A 22,336-nucleotide genomic window follows, 5' to 3' on the forward strand; every position below is an offset into this window, starting at 1 on the left:
GCCCCTCCCACCACCACCACCACCACCTCCACCTCCCCAGCCACCTCTTCCACCACCTTCTTGTCTTTTTTGCCAGGGAGGCATTTCAGGAGGAGGTGGTTCAATCTCTGTTGGTCTGCCTCCACGGTCAGGTACTCTCCCCATCAGAACCTATATTGAAAAATAGAGGGATATAATAACTTGAAGGGACAGAGGGTAATTCTCTTATGGACAAAGACATGCTGCCTGCTCTTGAGAGGAAATAAGTTCCTGTCAGAGTGGAGCTTGACAGTTGAATTCCTATTTTCTGTCCTCGTAACTTGCCAGCAACATGTGGCAAGAGCTCCAGAAGTGATCCCATTTTCCATCTGTAAAATTTAAGTATTTACAGCTAGCTAGCTAATAACAGTGCTGTGAAAAGTTACGAAGAAAACTGCATGCAAAGTATTGCAACAAAGTAGCATATAACTCAAATATATATATACACATAAAAATTACTGTGCTGTTGCAATCCTACTTCAATTTCAAACATATGTTCTAACCTAATCAGCCAGTAACAAACATAAATTGGCAGACTGGCATGCAGCTCTTAAAGTAGCATCCGTTTGCCTTACATTAGGAAGTAGTGAGCAGAAAGGTGGAACAGAAGAAAGGCACAACATGCTGCCGTAACACTTTCAAGAAAAGAAAAAATGATCTTTGGTGGATATTATCCAGTGTACAAAGCAGGAGATTGTACTGAATATCAGTATCAAAATATCAAGTTGAAGAACAAAGAGGTATCCAGGTATGTCAGATTTCCTAAACTCTCCTTATGATGAATGGCAACTGACATTGAGTCAGTCCCAGGCACTCCAAAATCCTCTTACAAAACAACAACAACAAAACACACAAAAACAATCTGAGATCATACAATTATTAGAAAACTTCAGAACCGTTGGGACCAGAACATATTAAAAAAATATCTAAGTGGGGCGACAAAACTTTAGGAAGTCTGTACAACGGTATTAATAATAACAGTAACCATTTGAATTGTTAACCTAATGTAATTATGTGCAAGCTTTGGTTTGTTTTTTTTTTTTTAATAAACAAGAAGGCAGTGCAATTTTTTTTGTTTGTCTTTCATTACAGATAACCAAATAAAATGTTACTTTGCAAAAAAAATCACTTCCAGAAAAGCTTTTGTGGTTTATAATACACCGATAAAGAAGTTTGTTAAAAAAAAAAAAAAAAAAATGAGACATGCGTTTTAGTTCTTCACTACTGTGCTTGGCATAATAAGCTATAATGAACTGAACAACATAAACCTAGCAACATGTAGCCAGGCACTATACCAGAAAGAATAACACATATCCTTAACTTGAGGTATGCAATTCCACTGAATTCAAGTAGTCATTACACACGCACACAAACACATCAACACTTTCACCAATATATACCCCCTATATTGGGGGTTTATAACCCAAATGTAAAACAAACAAAAACCAAAACCAATTACTAATGAATCCAAATATGTTAAGTACTCTATTTATCTACTAATCCTAACATGAAGTATAAGCAAACTTGTGAGACAACCCTGAAGCACAACTTCTTCTTCCTTTCTCCTATTTTAGCAAGTGTACTGTACTTGATCTCTAGTAGCTCTAAGGAATGTTAACAGTTCTCCAGTTAACATATCCTGTTTCTGTGTTGACTAAGCAAAAGAAAGAACTACTACAACGACAATTTGATGCTGAATGGAGTCTCTTTCCTATGATAATAAGGATCCCAAAACAAAAGGGTGATTCTTACCTTTATCCCCCTTGCAAATGGTGTACTTTACCCAACTGGAGGGTGGATTAGAACTCACCAGGTTTTACTTTGAAAAGGCAGGACAGACCAAGAAGTCTTAGGAAGATCAAGCATTTATTGATCCTGAGAAGTGGCTACAGTAGTCCTGCTCTCTGAGACTACTGTTTGAAAAGAACAACTCTGTAGGAAGGGAAAAGTAATTTCTGAACTCTGCCTACTTTCTCCATTGTACCTTCTCATCTAGATTACTATTCTATCTGTTTGCATGACTGACTGCATTATAAGATAATACTACAAAAAAAAAGTTGTTGCAGTGTTTACTGGAATGCTGCAAACCTTCCTCTTCTAAAGCACTGAGTATGCTCATCTTTCAAAAAGGAATAAAAATACTAAACACTGTGTAATCCCAGAGTTTTGATAGGTCTGTAAAATCCCAAGTCCTTTTATCATATCCCAGAAAGAAAAATTACCTTGTTGATAGCACAGACTGTATTTTCTCGTGTTGATCCACTACTTGTTCTTATGATCTTTGATAAATCCTCTCGAGCAGCAAGAAGGTGAGCTAATGTTATTGTTGACTTTGGAGATAATGCATAACGCTTGGGCTGATAGATTCGTGCTATGTCATCTGTTTTTACCTAAATGATATAAATCAGACATAACTTACTTGCTAGACATACAACATACAAACACACTTACTGTAGGCTGTAAAACACACTTGTATGGGTCTCAGTAAGTTGCAGTGGCTGTAATGTCTGAAAAACTAGGTTACATTACAAAATATGGTGTCAGTTGTCACCAATTCTCCTCATATGATGTATAAAAATGCTGCTGAAACTTAGCACGGGTACAACAGAAACTCTCCTATCCACTGGCAGCAAACATTCTTTGATGCTTTGCAATATATCTAAGACTGAAATTTAGACTCCTCACTGTAAGGGAGGAAGGCAAACTAGCAACTGAATTAAAAAAGGAAAATAACTTGCTTATTGGCTTAAAAAAAAAAAATCAATACTAAAATATTTTGAACCCCAAAAGCTTTCTTGGAGAAGTTCTAAACAAGTATTTTACAAGAAAAATGAGGGGAAAAGGATCAAAAAAATCATATGTAGTTCTGAATTAATATATAATAGAATTATTTCTGTAACTGCGTACTACTTCATATCAACTTTTTTTTTTTCTTTTCCGACAGGAAAGTGAATCATCTTACTATTTTAGAATCATCAAAAATCTCATTAAACTTTGTGAAAGTATTCCTTGTTCTAAGTGTCATTTGGAATAACATCAAGTCATTTAAAATTTTATTCTAAGTTAGATGTCAGCCAACATCAACTACATCCTAGAAGTACACTCTAGATTTGAAAATTTATAGTTGTATTGCTACAGCAGTAAGAAGTTACAGACCCTGTGAAATCTGATAACTTCAACGTAGATGCCCTTCAACCTCAGCAGAAATTGAAGTGAGCCATTCAAAAGCAGCAAAGCAGAATTTTAGACTCATGACTTTCAGTGGTACTTAGTGAGCTTCATAAAAAAGAGTCTGCCTGCATGCGTCTATGCCAAATTGTGATACCACTTCCAGCAAGCTTTAGAAGTTTTAAGACTCATCCATCCTAACTTTCTACACAAATCTTCCAACTTCTCTTGAAAGTTCAACTTGCAGCTCAAGAGGAAAAATATCTCCCTTCAGCTTCTGGCATGTATATTCACCACGTTACAAACTTTCAGTATCTTATCTCCTTATGTTACTGGATAGAAATAGTATGCATTTCTAGGTCAGAAACATCAGACTGGTTAAATAAATTACTATTTTTTTAATATACAGAGTGCTAGGAAATAGTAAAAGTGAAATTACTGCCACTGGGTATTCGGAAAAATTTCTTCTCTGATAGAGTGGTCAGGCACTGGAATGGGCTGCCAAGGGAAGTGGTTGAATCACCACACCTGGAAGTGTTCAAGAACCGTTTAGATGCTGTACTAAGGGACATGGTTTAGTAGGGAAATATTGGTGGTAGGTGGATGGTTGGACTGGATGATCCTGTAGGTCTTTTCTAACCTTGGTGATTCTGTGATAATTAAAACAGTACGAGCAGACAAAATCCACAATAGTGGTTTGGAAGTTTCAGCCACCTGAAGGAGTACAAGTAATTGTGTGCTTTTCTCATACAAGCTGTTCAGCTGACCATTTGCTTATTCAGTTGTTTTGCATCCAAGACAGATTACAGCCACTGTAATAATCTCACTGACCTTGTGGGTTATCTGTGTTAAGGCCAAGTATTTGTTTTCCTCTTGCATTTCTAAGAGAAATGTTGAGGATTCCTCTTACTTTACTTCACTGGAGGCAGATGGATATAGGGAAGAAAAACCTCAACAGAGGATGCTAGAATTTCTATTTTTGGAGCTATAGACACTCACAAAAGATGGCCTGTGCCACTTAGTCAAATTCTTGCCCTTCTTCAACACCTAGGATTTGGATGTTACAACCCAGGAGAAACTGCTTGGAAAGAAGACAGCAGCAATGGAAGTGTATTTACATTGTATGTGTACTTGCTAACAAGTCCTACAGAATTGTAGCAGACTGCCCCCTACAGGAAGCAAAGAATGCAGCAAGCTTACCTTTGCTCTATCAGACCAGCCAAAAGACTGTACTGTCACATCTAGCCTCTTCATTAACATACGACGGCGACATTCATACTCACTGCGAAGAGCATCATTGATTTTTTCCAATCTTTCCTGCAGTGTCACAGTAAAAAAATCCAAGTGTTCAATTCTATACAGATATGCAAGTCAGATGAAAGTTAATACCATTTAGCAAATAAGATGGCCATTCTGAGGTAACCACTATAAACTACATAAAATTAGGGGTGCATCTGTGTAGTGCAGCAGTAATTTGTATTTAAAACTATTTTAAAAGTAAATACATGTATCAACACAAAGTCCATTAACAATCAGATACTTCCAGAATTAACATTAGTGTAATTAATTATTAAAGTAATTGAATGTTAATTATCAATATTTAGCAATAGAACAGTGACTGTAAAATGGACAGTTAGATGAAGCCATAAACATAAATTTTGACCATCCTGTGAAATACAGGAAAAAAAAAAGGAGGTTTTTTTTAGTCTTACCACTTGATCAGAATTCAGAGGTTTTGTTAGCAGTGATTTCCCCACATGGTTTTTCTGAACTTTTGAGAGAATGTCCTTTATCTGAAACAAAACACATAACTCTTTTCAGAGCACAAATTATATTTACACTTACTTCAGCACAACTCGTTCCAATCGTAAGATCAAATATAGCACAAGTGTTTTATCAGACTCATAAAGAGATACGCATCTTCTGTCTAATTATCCTTTAAAAAAAATAAGAGCTCCTGAATACTTTCACTACATGATTCTTTCTGCAACCTTTGTTAACCAAACTGAAGAGAACACATCTATAATTTTATCCAGTGACAAGTATATTAATCAAGCAACGTTTAAGGAGGAATTGGTTTCACATGAAAACTGATCTACAGTTTGTGACACACTGCAAAGTCATATCCAGATTCCTAAATCTCCATTAATACTTTATTCCCTCAGTAGCAGCAGCCGTACACTGAGTGCACATCCTCCGAGTACAGGCTCTGCTGCCTCAAGCTGCAGAATACATTGTCCAGCCTTGACCAACACAGCCATAAACACAAGAACTTTGGTAAATATCCCATCTGCAGGAAGACAGGAATACAACCGTCCCCTGGCATATGTTCCCAAATATTATTTTCCAAGATAGTCTCTTCATATTTCAATTAAATTCTGTTCAAGTTAAGCAATGTTCTAATGTGCCGTACTAAAACACAATGCGTGATCTGTCCCTTTAGCAGATTGCTGCTGCACAGCTCAACTATTCTCAGAACCATTCCCACAGATTCTGACAGTGCTGAAGATGCTGGACAGAGGCAAGAATAGACAGGTTGAAATGCTGCTTTCAAACTCTGCTTCCTTTTGCAAATTCAATTCCAAACAGTAGATTAGTTTGTAAGTTTCCATTACAAATTATCTAGTACAATACTAAGAATTAGCAGTGCAATTTTACACAGGATCTAATTAAATTAGAAGCAACAAAACGTTTGGAAAAAGACACTGACCATTTCAGGTGAATTTTTCCAAGAATCGAAAAAAGTAACAAATGGCACTGAAAAAAATTGTTTAGGAAGCCAAAGAAATCCAATCACTGACATCACCATTCTAATGCAGCTACATCATTAAATGCACATACCTAACTCGGTACTACTACCAAAATAAACTCTGAACCTGTCCCACAAGAAACTAAGGGATGAAGGACAATGAAACATACAGTAGAAATTCTACAGAATCTCTTGAACAGTAGGAAAAAAATCCTTCATTTTTAAGGGCCAGAAAATTCAGAGCACAAATTACGCTATTAATTGTAGTCAAAGAAAATGAATGAACTAGTTTTGTCACATTTCTACACTGTGAAGTGAGTGCAAGTTGTATAAGCACAGCAGAACTGATGGATCTGGAAAACACCAAAAAACAGTTCAAGGCAGTCTGAGAAGGTAGAAACAGAGAGGGAACATGTTTTGAAGACTCTGCTCACCTTAGGACTAATGAAACTGTAACAGTAACACCCTACACACCAACTCAACCACGTGATCCTATCTGAAAGGAAGTCTTGGACTTTACAAAACATTGCAGACACAAGGAATCCCATAATTCAAGAAACCCTCTAGGCTCACAGGCGTGCAGGTGAGAAGCTAGCCCAGAAAGCCTGCTGCTGCAGAACTAGAGTCCTATTCCTTTACCACGGCATGAAACTAAACCTGTATCCAAGAAGCGAAACAAAGCAGCAAACAAGGAGCGCCGCTGCCCATGGCTCCAGCCTACAAAGCCCCCTGGATACAAACAGGGCTTACATCCACGGAAGGAGATCAACAGTCCTAGGCAAGTGTTAGTTGATCAGCTACTAGCTGGAACTCTGACGTTTTAATCCTCAGAAAATAGCACCAGAATTGTTCCCTATCCTCTCAAAAATGTCAGTTGGAAAGATGGGATTTAAAGATTCCATTTGAGCTAAACATATCAAGCACAATGACAGTATAGAATCATAGAATTAGCTAGGTTGGAAAAGACCTACAAGATCATCCAGTCCAACCATCCACCTACCACCAATAACCCCACTAAACCATGTCTCTCAACGCTATATCTAAACGTTTCTTGAACACCTCCAGGGACGGTGACTCCACCACCTCCCTGGGCAGCCCGTTCCAGCGCCTGACCACTCTTTCAGAAAAGTAGTACTTCCTACTGTCCAGTCCAGATCTCCCCTGGTGCAACTTGAGGCCATTCCCCCTCATCCTGTCACTAGTTTAGACTAGAGAGAAGAGGCCGATCTCCAGCTCACTACAACCTCCCTTCAGGTAGTTATAGAGAGCGATAAGGTCTCCCCTGAGCCTCCTCTTCTCCAGACTGAACAGTCCCAGCTCCCTCAGCTGCTCCTCATAAGGCCTGTGCCCCAGACCCCTCACCAGCTTTGTCGCCCTCCTCTGAACACGCTTCAGGGCCTCAGTGTCTTTCTTGCAGTGAGGGGCCCAAAACTGGACACAGTACTCGAGGTGTGGCCTCACCAGTGCTGAGTACAGAGGGACAATGACTTCCCTACTCCTACTGGCAACACTGTTTCTGATACAAGCCAGGATGCCATTGGCCTTCTTGGCCATCTGGGCACACTGCAATATCTGAATGTAGATGTTTTCACCGCCACCTGGCTGCTGCTTTTTATATATGAATCTATTAAAGGTTCTGTATTGCCACATATGTAAGAAAATCACGCAAGGCACAGGCCCTCTCCCCAAAACCTCTGATCGTTCACCTGCTCACTGAGTGAGGAGGAAGAAAAAAAAAGAAGCATTATTATGAAAAAAATGAGTAAACACAGGCAGCATTCATCTCCCACAATTCTCAAGAAGGGACTGACCCTCTCCCCAAACATCAGGGAGAAATGAAAAGTAAAACTTCTAACTGCCTGACAGAGAAGATAAATTCTGCAGTGAGAAAGACAAATTAAATATCACATCATCATCATTAAATGAGTTAGAATCTGGTGGGATATAACTGAAAGAACTACACTGTAAGGTTTCAGCTTACATATTGACTAACTTGGTAACTCAGGCATTTTCATACTGTTTACAGCTAAGGAAACAGCACTAACAAATCAATACTTGTAATTAAGATACTCATAAGCTAAAGAGCAAAAATGTATATTTCGGATACTAAATTTAAATACTTCTCAGAATATAGGTATATAAACATGCTATCAGTTATTAGACAAAGTTTTCTGCATTTGAATGGGTAACACAAAATTGTTACCTCAACTCATGCCCTAGGTTTGCATGGCAAAGTATGGCTCACCATGTATCTCACCCTCAGGGAGCCACTCAAATATTTCACCTCATAACTAAAACAGTTAAACACTAAGCAGTATAAAATGAATCATACTGTTAGGCCCTTAACTAAGATGGATGCTTACAGACATAAAAGTTAACAGCAGAGAGAAAATCTGTACCTTTTGTTCCACATTGTTTAACAAAGGAGGAATATCAGATGAGGAGGAGTCTGGTAAGCCCAGTACATCACAGATAGCTTGTACTTCCTGATAGATTTCGTTGTGCTTTTCCAAATGAGAGCTTTTGCTTTTCTTGCTGTGCAATATCTTTAAAGCTTGAAGTTCTGTACTTAGAAATACTAGAGAAAAAGGCGTCATAATGGCAGATTTAGATGCATGAAAAATTTTGTATCCACGTTCTTGTAATACAAGACAATGATAAAAGACTCTTTCCCAGTCCTGTCCTGACAGGTCAGTGTCAGTTTCCCATTTGTTACCTGAACTAACTTCCACCTAACTCCCTGTCTTCTGTCTGCACATCTTAACTACACATACTTAACTGCTAATATCCTTCCCCAGGTCAAGTTCCTTGGCTAGTTTCATAGTATCACACTGCTCCCAGCTGTTATTCCATTCTTTTCCTGTCAAATCTCAAGAGTTTGCCACCATCAGTTTCCCAATATAATTTCTTTCCATACTCAGACTCAGGTGGTGTCCCTTCGCCCAGGTCTAGCTTACACCTAGACCTTGCTCCCCTCAGTCTTGCTTTCAACATCTCCCAGTCACGCTGCATTTTCTTTCAAGCTGCCCCAAAACTCCTCAGGAACAAGAGAAGCAAGGTCTTAGTTTCAGCTGAGCTGGAATTGAATCAAGAAATTACCAGGAGGCTTCAGTAGACTGAGCAATACATCACAAAGAAATATTAGTCGTGCCATTTTCACTCCTCCACAAGTGATCTGATGCATGCTCAGGTAGGTTGCAGTGATTGTAGAGATATACTTAAATATACACAAAAAATATTTAAATATTGTACAGGGGAAAAATGATTTGAACTTACAGAGGAGTTTAAGACAATCTTCTTTGTCTTTCAATCTGTCCTTTATGTCTCCAGATGTAAGTGATGAATATGGACAAGCCATTTCTCTCAGGAAGCCACTGATCTCAAGCTGGAAGCTCTCTATATCTTTATCACCTGTGGAAATAAATAAAGGCCATTAACTGCTTTTTTTATTTTATTTATTTTTTATTAATAGAAACATCCAACTAATTCAGTTTCTATGATTTACACATTTAGACTGCAGGTTTCGATACCCCTGACCACTCCAGTAACATTTTCTTTCTTCTTAAAGAGGTCCTGCATACAAACAGCCACCATTTTCAACAGCAAAGGCAATATTGTGTTCATGCTTTAAACAAGAAGCTGATGCTACAGCAGTTTGAAACCATAGTGCAAGTATCTGGAATGAATCTGCAGCTCACATCTTGCAGAGAAACAGCAGCACTTACTCCTTCAGATCATGGGAATATCACTGTCAAGTGAACAGTGTATGTCACAAAGCAGTGGACCACTGTCATTCATTTTCTGATGAACAAGTTCCAGGAGTCAAACTAACCCAACCACATCTATGTGCCCAGGTTTACTGTCAATAGTAAGTTATCTTTTTTTTTTTTTCCCCTTTCTTTCTTTTGAAAGAATCTTCACCCGGTAAGACCTTAATCTAGCAGCTACATATACACAAACACCAGCCTCTCTTTGGCTACCTTTCAACTGCCTTCTCAATTTCAACACTGATTTTACTACAAGCTTAAATATCAAGTGTGAATCCCCTGAACAAATACTACATAGCTTCAATAAAGTAATATTCATTTACCATCTGCTGATGTGATGCTTTCTTCCATGTCACCAAGTGACTTTATCTGGGAACCTAACCAAACACAGAGGTCAAAAAATTCTGGTGAAGACAATCCACTTTGTGCTGCTTTTTTCAGCGCTTCCTCCTCCAAGAGGGGACCCGTGTACCTGTACAGGGAGATAAACCTTGATAATACGAAGCAGGCTTATCAGAAAACATACATATTTTTAAATACGCTGAGCGCTCTGTCGCGGCGGAGGTGCCCACTAACACGCGGCCTCGCCGTTACAGCCAGGGCAGCCCCCGCAAGGGCCCGTGGGCGAGGCAGGAGGTCCGTCCCGGCCAGCTCTGCGCTCCGCTCCGTCCCCGGCTGCGGGCAGCCCTGCCCGCCCCAAGCGCGGCAGCGGCGCCCCTCGGCCCCTCGCAGCGGGCGCATCCGCTTGCACCGCCGCCGGAGCGGAGCAGGGCCGGCTGGGCCGCCGCTCCCTCCAGGAGCCTCCCGTCGCCCTCCCAAGGCCTCGCCGCGAAGGGGGAGCCGCTGCCGCTCCCTGTTACCCTACCCCAGGGCCTCCAGCGCGTCCAAGATGTCGCACTCCATCCTCAGGCCTGGCGCCAGATCCTTCATGCCGCCACAGCGGCTACCGCCGCGCCGCGCTGTGCCCACCTCAAATCGGCCCCGCCGCAACCTCCGCCCGGCGCTGCGTTCCGCGGGGCACTGCCGACAGGCCGCAGTGCAATCTCCGCCCGACCCGACCCGACCCGACCCGGCCCGGCCCGCGGCGCTGGGGTCCCGGCACGGGGCTCTTAACAGCTGTCTCTTTGCAACGGCGATGCTGAGAAAGAGAAATAAACCAAACAGCAGCTATTTGTGTGGTTTTTTTGCTTTACGCTTACTCCCAAACTCTCTCTTCTGGAGGCTGGTTCAATGAATTCAGTGGCCTCGTGGCTCTTTGAAAAGTTCCTGCTATGTGAGTTCTTCAGAGGTCTCATCTTGCTCATCCATAAGCTCCTGTCTGTTCTATTAGGTAGAAGGAAAACTCTGTGCTGAAGATCCATGGAGGCATGCAGTCAGTCAGAAGTATTTACAACAGATTGCCCCAGGGAGTGACATTGCCATTATTTCCAAAGCAGCAGCCTTGAGACCCTCATACAGACAGAAATCTAGAACGTAAAACAGTTTATAGTATTCTGAAGTTAGACAGCTTTTGTCAACTATACAATGTACATCAGTAGTTCTGTGGCCACTCACTGCTCTCATCTCTCGCGCTGTGGGGCTGGGCTGTAGGAGAGATGCTTCAGCTGGGTTAGCAATTGAACCCAGGAGCATGCATCTGAGAGCAGGAACGCTGGAATTAAGAGTCTTATTCCTGCTTAAATAACAATTAATTTGCTACGTATTTGTGGACCTTAGCTTCCCTGCACTGTCTGGCAGTGAGGAGCTTGCACTGAATAGCATTCATATTAATGGCGTATGTAAGATTTCAGGGCTTCAAGAATGACAGAAGCCATGGAATTTTGCGGCATTGCCTGCTTTACAAGAAGAGCAGTTCACAGGGGCTTTCCTTAACCTTTTGTCTCCCACTTAAGAAATGGACCCAATCCCAAAATAATTTTAATCTTTATTTCTCCCAAGGGTCCCATTTGCATGTGCTGTTTGAAATAGAACAAAAGTATTCCTGTAGCAACAGGAATGGAAAAGTACTGTGAATTTTATTCTGGAGTGGTGCAATCAGTATACCAGTGTCCTAAGTTGGAAGCACTGTTTCATTCAGAAAACATTTCTGCTGAAGACTTGAAGGCTGATATCTGCTGTAGTAGCAGTAACAGTATCAAGCTTTCTTGTCTCTACATTTCAAATCGTGAAACTCCAGGCTTTTGCTGGGGTCTAAATAAATGTCTAGTTAAGAGAGTAAGAAAGCAAAATATGTAGAAATAGACAACTTTCTTTCTCATTCTTTTCTGTAATGTTCATGCCACACAGCAGTGTATGCTAAGAAGAACTGAGAGCAACTGAAACTGTGGTAATATGATCTATCAAAACTAGAAGGCAGTTTGATAATGTAAGAAGTACTGTGTGGTGCAAGTAGGTGGCAGCATTATTCCCTGGGCCTCTAAGTTTGGTTGTATGCCAGAAGTGTATTTCGCTTCCTAACTTTCCTGTATTATATAAATATTGCACACATGAGGAAGAACAAGTCTGAATTTCATAAACTGTCTTGAAACTTGCAAGTGAAAGATTTTTGGTTGTGACCTTATGGGCATGTTGCTATCATCTGCTTATAACATTGCCGTTCATGCAATCCACAATTTTCTCTAAGTCCTTTGGGAAGGAATACAAGAAATTATGATATAGCTGGCTAAAAATGCTTTGTAGCAGCTTACTCCTAAGGGATTGGGTTTTGCCCTTGCCACATGCTCTGTGAAATATGCAACCACCACCAGCAACAGAAAAGGCCCCAGCATGTGACCATCACTTTCATAGGAAAGGCGGATGTGGCTTCTCTGTTTTCAGCTCTGTCCACAGAGCCCTAAATATTTGAAACCAGAACAAGGTTTTTGACAGGATTTCTTTTTCACTAGTCTGGCAGCTCGCCATCACTCAGCAGTCAGGCACGTCCCAGTGCTAGCATGTGAATGGGGCAGAAGCACACAGCTTGGGTTAGAAAATGGAGACAGGCCTGGAGCAGGGCTGACCTGAATCTGCCTAAACTGATAGGAAATGGCAACTTAGCAGAGTGTGCAGCTGCAGCTGCCTACACCTTTCTTAAATATACTGGAAAGCACCCTGAGTTGAAAGCAAGGTGCAGGTAGGAATTTGGGTTTTCTGCCAATTTGTATTATATCTCTACAATTACAAGGTGTCTGCAATATTACTTAAAGCAAACAAACAAAAAATTTCTTCTAGTAAAGATAGTGTCACTGTTAACAGATACAGCAGCTGCACGTTTGGAAAGATTCCCTTGCTTTGTCCCTCTAAATTGTGTCCCAGGAATAAGAACCAGATCTCTTGAATTCAGATGAGCGGGAGACAGCCTCTACTGTAGTACAGAGGAGCTACAAATAATTTGTAGCGCTGAGAAACATGTAGCAGGCAATTACTGACCACTAGAGGGGCTCATAGGAGTGGAGAAGAAATTGAATATACCACATAGTAAATGTTTCCTTCTCACATGAACTTACATGCACACAATGTTGTACTGTATGTGTACAGTTTAAAAATGATTGAAAAAAGCACTTTGCACATGCTTAAGTCAGTGTAAGAAGCTGATGTGAATGGAGCATAAAACAGATCAATAACAGGATTATATGTTACAATGAAACAATATATTTATTTTTTGTATGCATCAGTTTAAACCATCCAACTTCCAACTGTAAAGCAGCACAAGCCTATTAGACAAAAGATGGTACTCTTCTACAGGCTCAGTGACATTTAAACAACAGCAGCTTGCTAGTTTCAAGCCCAAAAATAAACTGCTCTTAATCCATCAATAAACTTTTTATCAGTTTTTAAGGATTATTTGCAAGTACCCACCCAGGGCAGTACCACCTTCATTAGAGCATTGTAGAACCACGCTGCAAGGTAAAATTGGTCTGTATATAAATTACATCAATCTTGGGAGTAACGTAGATGTAAATGATTCACATATTGACTTAACGGAGCCTGAATGGGTTTGTACTAGGTACGAGAATCCCTCCTGTCTCTGTGAGAGCTGCCCTACCTAAGCTGAAACTGCCCTCAGTTACAAACATTCAGTTTAGGAAGCATGTTTCTGACATCTTCCAGACCAAACCAAGCCACCTGAAGTGGTGTCATGGAAGTTCTCAGTCCAAAATGAATTCCTTCTCAAAATTACGCATAACAGTAAATTCTGAAAAATGAAAAAGTCGATTTCTGGAAAATGGATTGCACTCAAAGTACTTTCCTGGGGCACACAGCTGCACAGCTGATGAGGGAGAGGGCAGAAGCAGGCAGCCATCAGCACGCTGCGGACTGCCTGCAACATAACTGACAATTCCTTTTGTTTCCACTGCTTGTCTAAGGAGGCAATGGCTCTTCTACCCACAAGCTGATATAAAATCAGTAATGCACATTCTAGCTCTGCAGTGTTATAGTCCTTGTTGCTTATAGTTGAAGTTACTGAGATTTTTGTCATTTGCTTTAAAAGGAGTTGTGCAACCTAAGGATTTCAGTGAGATGTGCTCATATCTTTTGGCATTGTTGACAACAAAACCCAGTTCTTTGCAGACCCAGCATTCACATTTGTCTGCTTCCATTTCTTTCTCCTGCAGTGCATTGCAAGAGAAGAGTTACAACTGCTGAAAGTGCCAATTTTTTATTGTTAGGTTTCTTTTTGCTTAAGTGGAATCTCATGTTGAATGCATATGACAACATGGCAAGAAAGGCCCTGAGCATAAGCAGCCTGAGAAAAGGGAAGAGCGACTGTCTCACAGAACTGACAGCACCTTTTTCCTCTGTCAGGGGCTGAATTTAACTGGCTTCTCACTATCAACATAGTCATTATCCCATGAAGGCTGCTTGCTTGTGAAGTTATCATGGATAGCACCTTTTAAGAGAAAGTGAGCAGGCAATGCAACCTCTGGCTGCCCAGTGAACACACCTGCAGAAGATGGTACTGAGTACTGCTCATAATTTTGTGGGAGTTATTCCATTGTGAGTGAGACTGAAGCCCTGAACTGCTGCAACATATGCTATTAAGTGAGCAAAAGAAGACAGACCTGCAGTAAGTCTGGCCCCTGCTGCAGCAAATGTTCAGCCTGGCAGGACAACGCAATGAATATTCCAAGTTCATATTTCTCATTCTTTTAAAAATAAACTGTGCCCATTTTGCTCTTCAGACCATATGGCATGAATCATTTCAGTGAAGCATTCATCACATCATGATTTACACTGACATTATTTCTTAGAAGTTAAGTGGTAGGGCTTCTCTAAGAGGAGCTGTGTGTATTGCAGTCCTTCTTTGTGGTTTCTCTGCCTTCACTGAACGGTAACTTCATTCATCTTAACTGAAAACTAGAGTTACAGGAATGAAAAACCAAGCACAAGTTGTTCCCATTTTTAGGCTTTCTGATTGAAAATGAATCTCTTTGTGATTGCACACAACTTACTTTAATCTTTTATACTCATATATGATGTATTCACATGTCCCTGATTGATACCTAGTCTGTCTTCCTTCTAAGAATAAATAACAGAGGAAAGTCTTAGGATAGTTCTTATGAATACTGATTTAATTAACATATGGTGAACATTTGAACGGATGAATGAGGTGTATGGCCAGGTGTGTGAGTTACCTTAGGGGTCTGTAGGGTCAGAAAGCTGCTATTGAGTGCCTCAGCCTGTGTCAGGAGCACTGTCTGCCTGCAAAGATTTCCAGGAGTGTGTGTGTGCCAAAACAAGCATATAGATCAGGCCTATAGATCAGGTAAATACATAGATTTGCATAAGGTCCCTCTTTCAGCTTAGGAACATCATTGTTTCTCACTACCAATTTCTTTATTCCATGGATTTTGCCACAGCTAAGCGACAAAACAATTTTTCTCCTAGTCACAGGCAGTGTGACCTTGGGAACAAAACTTAAATCACTCCATGCTTCAGGTGTAAAAGCCAGTGTTATCTGGATAGTAAAGATGGTAGACCAGAACTTAATGAAGGAATCGTCATACTCTCCTCAAGTGACAAAATGTGAAGTATCAGAGTATCTATCATAGCTGAAAGAAAAGACAGGAAATATGGGATAGCTATTAAAAGATGGGTTGACTTCTAAAAAAAGAATTGACTTCTAAAAAAAAATCCAGAAAAACAACAGCAAAACAACTCAAAACATTATGAAGTGACAAGTGTTGGGTCTTGAATGTAGAGTGGAGAGTATCAAAGCATGAGACATCCACTCCACTGGGGCTTGAAACACAACTCATACTTCACAATTTGTAGCAAACCTGGTTTCTTAACATTTTGGAATAAAGATTTTTAACAAGCTTCCATCTGTTAAGCCGGCAAGTTGGCTTGGTCTGATCATGCTTGCTGTTTTAATAAATAGCCAGCATCATTTTTCAAACCACAGCTTTCAAATTATTTTGGAGAATTTCAATGGGCACGAGTTGTGGCCAGTCTTGACAGATTTACGCTGCTTGTTCACCACAGTGAGGGCCCAACCTTGGGGATGGTGTCTCAGAAGAAAGGGCTGCAGTGCCGTTTGGGAAGGGTGGGCTCAGGAGTGACCTCAGGATAGCCACTTCCTTGACTAGCGGCATCGCAAATGAGATGGAATTGGTCTCAAACAGGAAGGGAGTGAACCACTCAAGTCCGAAAGCAACTCCCTGTCTGGAAGGTGTGTTTGCCGCAGAGAAAAAGCTACTCTGTTAGTATGGGAAAAGGAACTGAGGGCATGTTTGTCTTTTTTTTTTTTTTTTTCCAGCAGCACAAATGAATATGTCAACAAAAGAAGTTTGCATGAAATAAAATTCTTGCCTTTTCCCCTTTAAAAGCAGGCGCATTTCTAGTTTAACGGTGCTACACAAGCAGTTTTCTGGGAGTCTGGTAATGGAAAGGCTTAACCAAGCAAGATTAGAAGGCTGCACTTCGCATTCTCTAGCAGAAATTCTCTTCAAAGTAGGAAACTATGCTCCAAATCAGTGTGACTTGAGTGTAAATCAAAATAACCTTATGATTCTGAAACACTGAACAGGCTATGTACCTCTGTGTGTCTTAATTCTGAAAGTTACTAAAGATACGTTGGTAATGGGTACGTATCGATAATCATGTTATGAGAAAACAATAGATCTTCCCCCTAATTTATCTAGCTAGCATGTTTATCCCAGCACTCGCAACCACCACCAAATTTCCTTTCCTTTCCACTCACTGTATGTGAAAATAAAGAAAATTAATTCAACATCCTAAATGTTTTCCTCTGGTCAAGAGGCATCAAACTAATAATCTGTTATAGCTTTGCTGATAGAGTATTTGAGAGACACCTATTCAATTTTATTCTGCTTGTGGATAATGTAATGTGAAGAAAAGAGAGGCATCATCTCATCCCTCTGAGAGGAGGGATGATTACAGCGTATTTATATATGTATATTTTGTCATATTATATATTAGTCTTAAGGGCAAAGAATCAGGAAAGTCAAGATGAATACCTGTGCTCCATAGTAAAGCAGTCACAAAGCCATCAAAGACAATATATGATGGGAGAGGTGATTAAAAAAAAGGATTAAGAAAATGATTAAGCATTCATAGCCAAAATGATACACTGACTAGGAAGGCTGAACGTGCTTCCTTTACACCACTTGCCTCCAAAGCCCTGAGTGTGAGGAGTTTCCAAAATAAAAGAGGTGAGGGTTTGGATTATGGGTTCAAACCCACACTGTATTTTCCTTCAGAATCACCACCACCATCATCATCACCATCATCACTGTCATCATAACCACCAGAACACCAGAATTATTATGTTGTCTATTCTCCAGTTTATTTGTTTCCTTATCCAAGGTCATTAGTTTCTCAGGTGTTCTTCCCTGGGGTTCTTGATCCAGACTTTTTCTGCTCTCCACCTCAATCTTGTGCTTGTCCCACTTCCTCTGACAAATTTCAAGATAACTACTACAACTCCTGGGAAGTGCTAAAGGTTCAGTGACATGGTTGCTTAAATAAATGAACCTACATGAAGCAGCTGATCTGACATGGCTGAAGTAAAAAAAAAAAAATCAAATTAAAGGAGCATGAAACATTTGAGCCCAGATGATTGAATTCTGACATTAGGAGCAACTAAAAAATATCTGGTGTGGTCTTTTATGCATGCAGTTCCTTGTAGAAAACAAATTAATTCACACACATGTACACACACGCATGTACGTGTAAAAGCAAGAGGCTAACTTATGTTTGTGTTTGGGGATAGCCTCTGAACCAAAACCTTTCTCTCTTTTAGATGATTCACATATGTATTGCTTTTGTTAATAGTTCCTAGCCTAGTTCTAAAGGATTCTCCTAGAAAAAGAAATAAGGTATTTTTAGAAGGCTTATTTTGCTTTTTCTTTTTTCTTTTTGAATGGTAGGACTTTTTTTTAAATAGTAACTCAGCCTTTTGGTTTTCTTTCACCCTTCTCACCCCCTCTGTTGCTATTCCTTGAGAACTGTGGGTGGCCGCTAAAGCAGTGAACATCACATGATGTCACTTAGCAACCTGATGTTCATAAATAGCAACAATCTTTTTTTTTTTCTAATGGCTATTTTTCCCCCCATCAGGAAAAACACTTAGACCCATTCCATTCTGACAGTACTAAATTCTTTCTCTGACCTTCCAGCCTATTTATTGCTTATACTTTCCTTTTCTGGGGTTTGATTCCAAGGGTAACATCAAGGCTAATGCTCCTTGAAGGCATCCAATACATTTCTGAACTTACTATTAGCATATAATAACAATAATTATTAGCACCCTTGAAGCACTTCAAGAACAGTCCCTCCTCCTTTCCCATAAATGTCTGCATTGTGTAAATTTCAGATGACCTCAATATAATATTAGCGAGATGAAATCAGAATGGTTATCCACAGATTTTTGTAATGCCTTTTGGGAATGCTCAGGAAATCAGACATTTTTCAATCCATTCAGATTTAATCTACCACGATTTTTGTGTCCTCTTAATATTGCAATAGTCCTTTAAAATATCAGCTATGCTGTTCAGGACTGCATTTTTACAGAGAAGAGTTTTGCCAGTAGCATACCATCAAATGAGTTATTAAGATAGAAACCAAAATATAAGATTATAAACTAAGAAAAGTAGGCTTCTTTAAGTCTTTGAAAAGGATCTTGCAAAAATTACTGAGGAAACATAGCAAAGTCATGCAACAACCTAAGCCTGGCTTGTCCCCGAGATCTGTCTGAGAGAATAGAAAAAAACCCAACAGATCCGGTTTGTGCAGCACCATTCACCTATTCCCAACCATATGGCTGCTCCTCAGAGATTTGGGGGCTCCGTACCTGAGAAGAGGGAACAATGTGGGGGAAAGCAAAGAGTGTCACAGCATACGTGTAATAGCTGCCAACAATCCTCCAACAATGCCAGTGACGCTGTAAATATTCCTCTCCCTCTCGCTATTTGCATTACTAATTCATACACCACTAACTGGTGGCTAAACTACTCAGAAGGGAAAGAATACCTAGATTTCTTTTTCCCTTTATTGGCTTTTTGACTTGATTCTTTCTTTTCTAGGTTAATATACTATGGAACAGAGAAGACAACTTTTTTTTTTTTTAATTATTTCTGAGGCATTATTTATTATGCATGCCTACATTCTCCGGAACTGCATTTCAATTGTATAAAACTGGAAACAAATCTACATTAGAATCACTCAGCCCACAGAGCCTTATACAGCTCTTGTATAACCTTACATCACACTGACACCAGCTTGTATCAGCAGACTATTGGTGTCTGAGACACTTCGGGGGATCTGGAGAATGACAGCAGTAAGCCACCAAGAACAGCTGGGAATGTCACATCCTGTTTGTCTGGGAGCTGTGGAACACAGCCCTTCCTGCAGCAGAAGCAGGGGAAGACAGAGACCCTCATCACCAGCTCTCCCATGGCTCTCTAAAACCTTAAAGTCTTCTTAAGAAAGGCAGATACAGTTATCCCTGCCATATAATACCTGCTACTGGTTCTTCCCAGAGGCAAGCTAAGTTAAGGCTGCTGTCACTGAAAGATCAATCCAGCCAAGCAGGGATTTGGTGAGAGCACAGGCTGAGGAGACAAACAACACACTGCGGCCTCTGCAAGTGTCTGTTCTACTGACTGCCAGTGCAAGAAGATCTACCTCTACATAGACATATGTACTTGATATTAACAATTTAACATAGCAATTGCACGTAGATGTCATCACTGCCAGAGCAAAGCATGTGCTGGCTGGAGACCCATGATGAGCAACAGCTTTGCCTTATTATTTCCCAGTGTATTTCCTTTTGCCTTACTGTCCTTCTGTATGCTCCTGTATGACTTGGAAAGCACAGCTAAAAGAAGGGAGGACTGTGGAATGTAACAAAATTCAAGTCACAGTTACAAGCTGCAGTAAAGATGTTTTAGGAAGGAAAAATATTTCATACTCTGAGGAAGATGGTGCTCTGCATGCTACCTCGGTACACAACCTGTGTGCAGAGTAGCTTTATAGAAAATAATTGTTGTATAGCCTTCCCTTAAATGGAACAGAAGGGACTTTTGAGGAGAAGAGTATATGAAATTAAATTTATGCATAGTTCTAGTTATCTTAACATTAAAAAAAACACTGTTAGCCCCTTCTTTTATTTCCAACTCCTCTTTCTGCTGAGGTGTTTTGCTTCAGTTGATTTTCTGGCTTCTGTATCAACCTATAAGATAGTGAATAAAAACAAACCAGTAAATAAGCTGTGTCAATACTTAACCAGCTTCCACTGTAATCCCCAACCCCACAGCTACATGTAGCTCAATACATATGTCTATTTGGATCCTTATATGAGAACAATATTCCTTAAGTCTTACTAAAAATAAACCTACTTTCAATATATATTAAAATGCCCTTTATATGGATCTTTGTGCACTATCATTTCCCCTATTTATTCCTGTCATTAAGTGATGTCTATACACATGCCATAACTATTTGAGTGCTCTCTTGTAAGGTGCTCATCCTTGTTTTATTATTATTTTTACAATATAGACATCCATTCAGACACTATCTTGAAGAATTCCAACTATAAATATGAATAAAAAATAAATAGTGTTGAGATACGACTGAACCTTGAAGTATGCTGTGTTTCCTACTGGCTTCACTAAGATGAAGAGTTCGTCCTCTTGTAAGACAGGAGGCTCTTTGTTTGGAAACAGTTACAAATCACAGCATGTACGGAGTGTACAAGTTGACAATGGCCCACTCTCAATCCCACAATGTCAATGGAAAAGCTCCTTTCCTCTATGATAAATTTAGCATGCCACATGGACACCTGAAGGTCTTTTCACCACTTCTTTCTCACACACAGTTGTTGCTTCTTACTGTCTTTCTAAAGATAAAGATAAAATTACACTGGTGAGAAAGTGATTTTTTTTTTAATTCCTAATTTGTAGTTTGTGATTCCACTGAGACTTTGCTGTGTTTCAAGAATAAAAGTATATTCTGTACAGCAGTGAAAAAAATCAGGATAACATGTTGAGGCAGAGCTTCCAAGTCAGATGTGACCCAGTCAGTCTTCTCACAGAGAAGTGCTTTGCGTCTTTGGGTGGGTTTTACATGCCTGGGTTCTATTTCCCAAGCTACCCTCTGTAATGCATGCCCTGATGTAAAAGTGCCTTGCCTTTGCTCCATACAGTACTGTAAGGCCTTAGATTCTGAAGGGTGGAGTTCGTAAGTTTGAGTGACCCAGGTGGGATCTGGCATGGTATCCAGTGAGTAAGCAGTGGTCAAGTCCTTCTTTCAACAGAAAAGAGAGTTGGAGGAGGTACACTTAACCCATACTCCAGCATTTTGTGTGGTGGGGGAGAGCCAAATTCAAACCTCTACTGTGTCACCAACAGGCTGAGGCTTCTCAGGGAAGGCCTCTTCTTAAAGATCATCAGTTATTATGAGATTGGTTGCACAGAGAAGTTTCTAGAACCCAGCCCCTCTTTGCTCTTGAAAATACACCTTTTTCACACAGCCAACGTATTTTATGGAAAGCATACTCCGCTGCAGAAAGCTGTCAGAGCACCTGGAGGATGGAACAATCACCTGGGAGCTGGGGTGTGGATACACACCTGCACTGACAGGGGCCAAGCCAGGGACCCCAGAATAAAGGGGATGCTCAGGCTTAGCTGCTGGGACCACCTTCTGCATCTCTCCGCCTAGGAAATTTCTAATCATGGATAAATACAAGAGAAGGAACCTCTCTTCTGGGAATCCTGGCAGAAGTTAAGAGCTGCCTGAAAGACAGTTAATCGGTATGGTCGTAACCTGATGCACCAGCACATCTGTCCAACAGACAATACAACTTCACAAATGAAATACTGAGTACTGGGTGACCCTTAGGTGCCTCTCACTGTTGAGTAGATTAGGGAACTGAATGTGTATGTGTAGTACTGTAAAGCTATAATGTAATGGAAAGTACAGCAATAATAGTGGGATGGTAAAGTCCTAGGCTGCAGCAATCAAGAACTAGCCCAAACACAGCCATTACAGATGCAGAAACAAAGAAAATTTGCTTACCTTTGGAAGGCCTTTGGTAGACAAGGATCTCTAGCAAAACACCCCAGCTTACACTGCCAACCCTTAAATGAGGTCTGGGAAGGGATGGATCCTGGCTCCACCCCTTCTGGTCACT

The 22,336-nt window shown here is 40.4% G+C and overlaps 1 protein-coding gene across 1 annotated transcript in view; it reads right to left on the minus strand.

Annotated features, from left to right (window-relative positions):
* FAM98B (family with sequence similarity 98 member B) overlaps window positions 1–10,785 on the minus strand; it is a 13,856-nt gene extending 3,071 nt beyond the window's left edge. Inside the window, exons 1-8 of the mRNA XM_021401907.1 lie at window positions 10,568–10,785; window positions 10,026–10,174; window positions 9,212–9,346; window positions 8,335–8,513; window positions 4,899–4,979; window positions 4,387–4,503; window positions 2,241–2,408; window positions 1–150 (exon numbers count right to left, since the gene is read on the minus strand). The exon at window positions 1–150 is cut by the window's left edge and continues 3,071 nt beyond it. Of these exons, the coding sequence (XP_021257582.1) occupies window positions 1–150; window positions 2,241–2,408; window positions 4,387–4,503; window positions 4,899–4,979; window positions 8,335–8,513; window positions 9,212–9,346; window positions 10,026–10,174; window positions 10,568–10,632 (1,044 nt within the window). The 5' untranslated portion in view covers window positions 10,633–10,785. The remainder of the gene's footprint in view (window positions 151–2,240; window positions 2,409–4,386; window positions 4,504–4,898; window positions 4,980–8,334; window positions 8,514–9,211; window positions 9,347–10,025; window positions 10,175–10,567) is intronic.

This window comes from Numida meleagris, chromosome 6 (genome assembly GCF_002078875.1).
Source record: "Numida meleagris isolate 19003 breed g44 Domestic line chromosome 6, NumMel1.0, whole genome shotgun sequence".
In the NCBI taxonomy this organism is placed as follows: Eukaryota; Metazoa; Chordata; class Aves; order Galliformes; family Numididae; genus Numida; species Numida meleagris.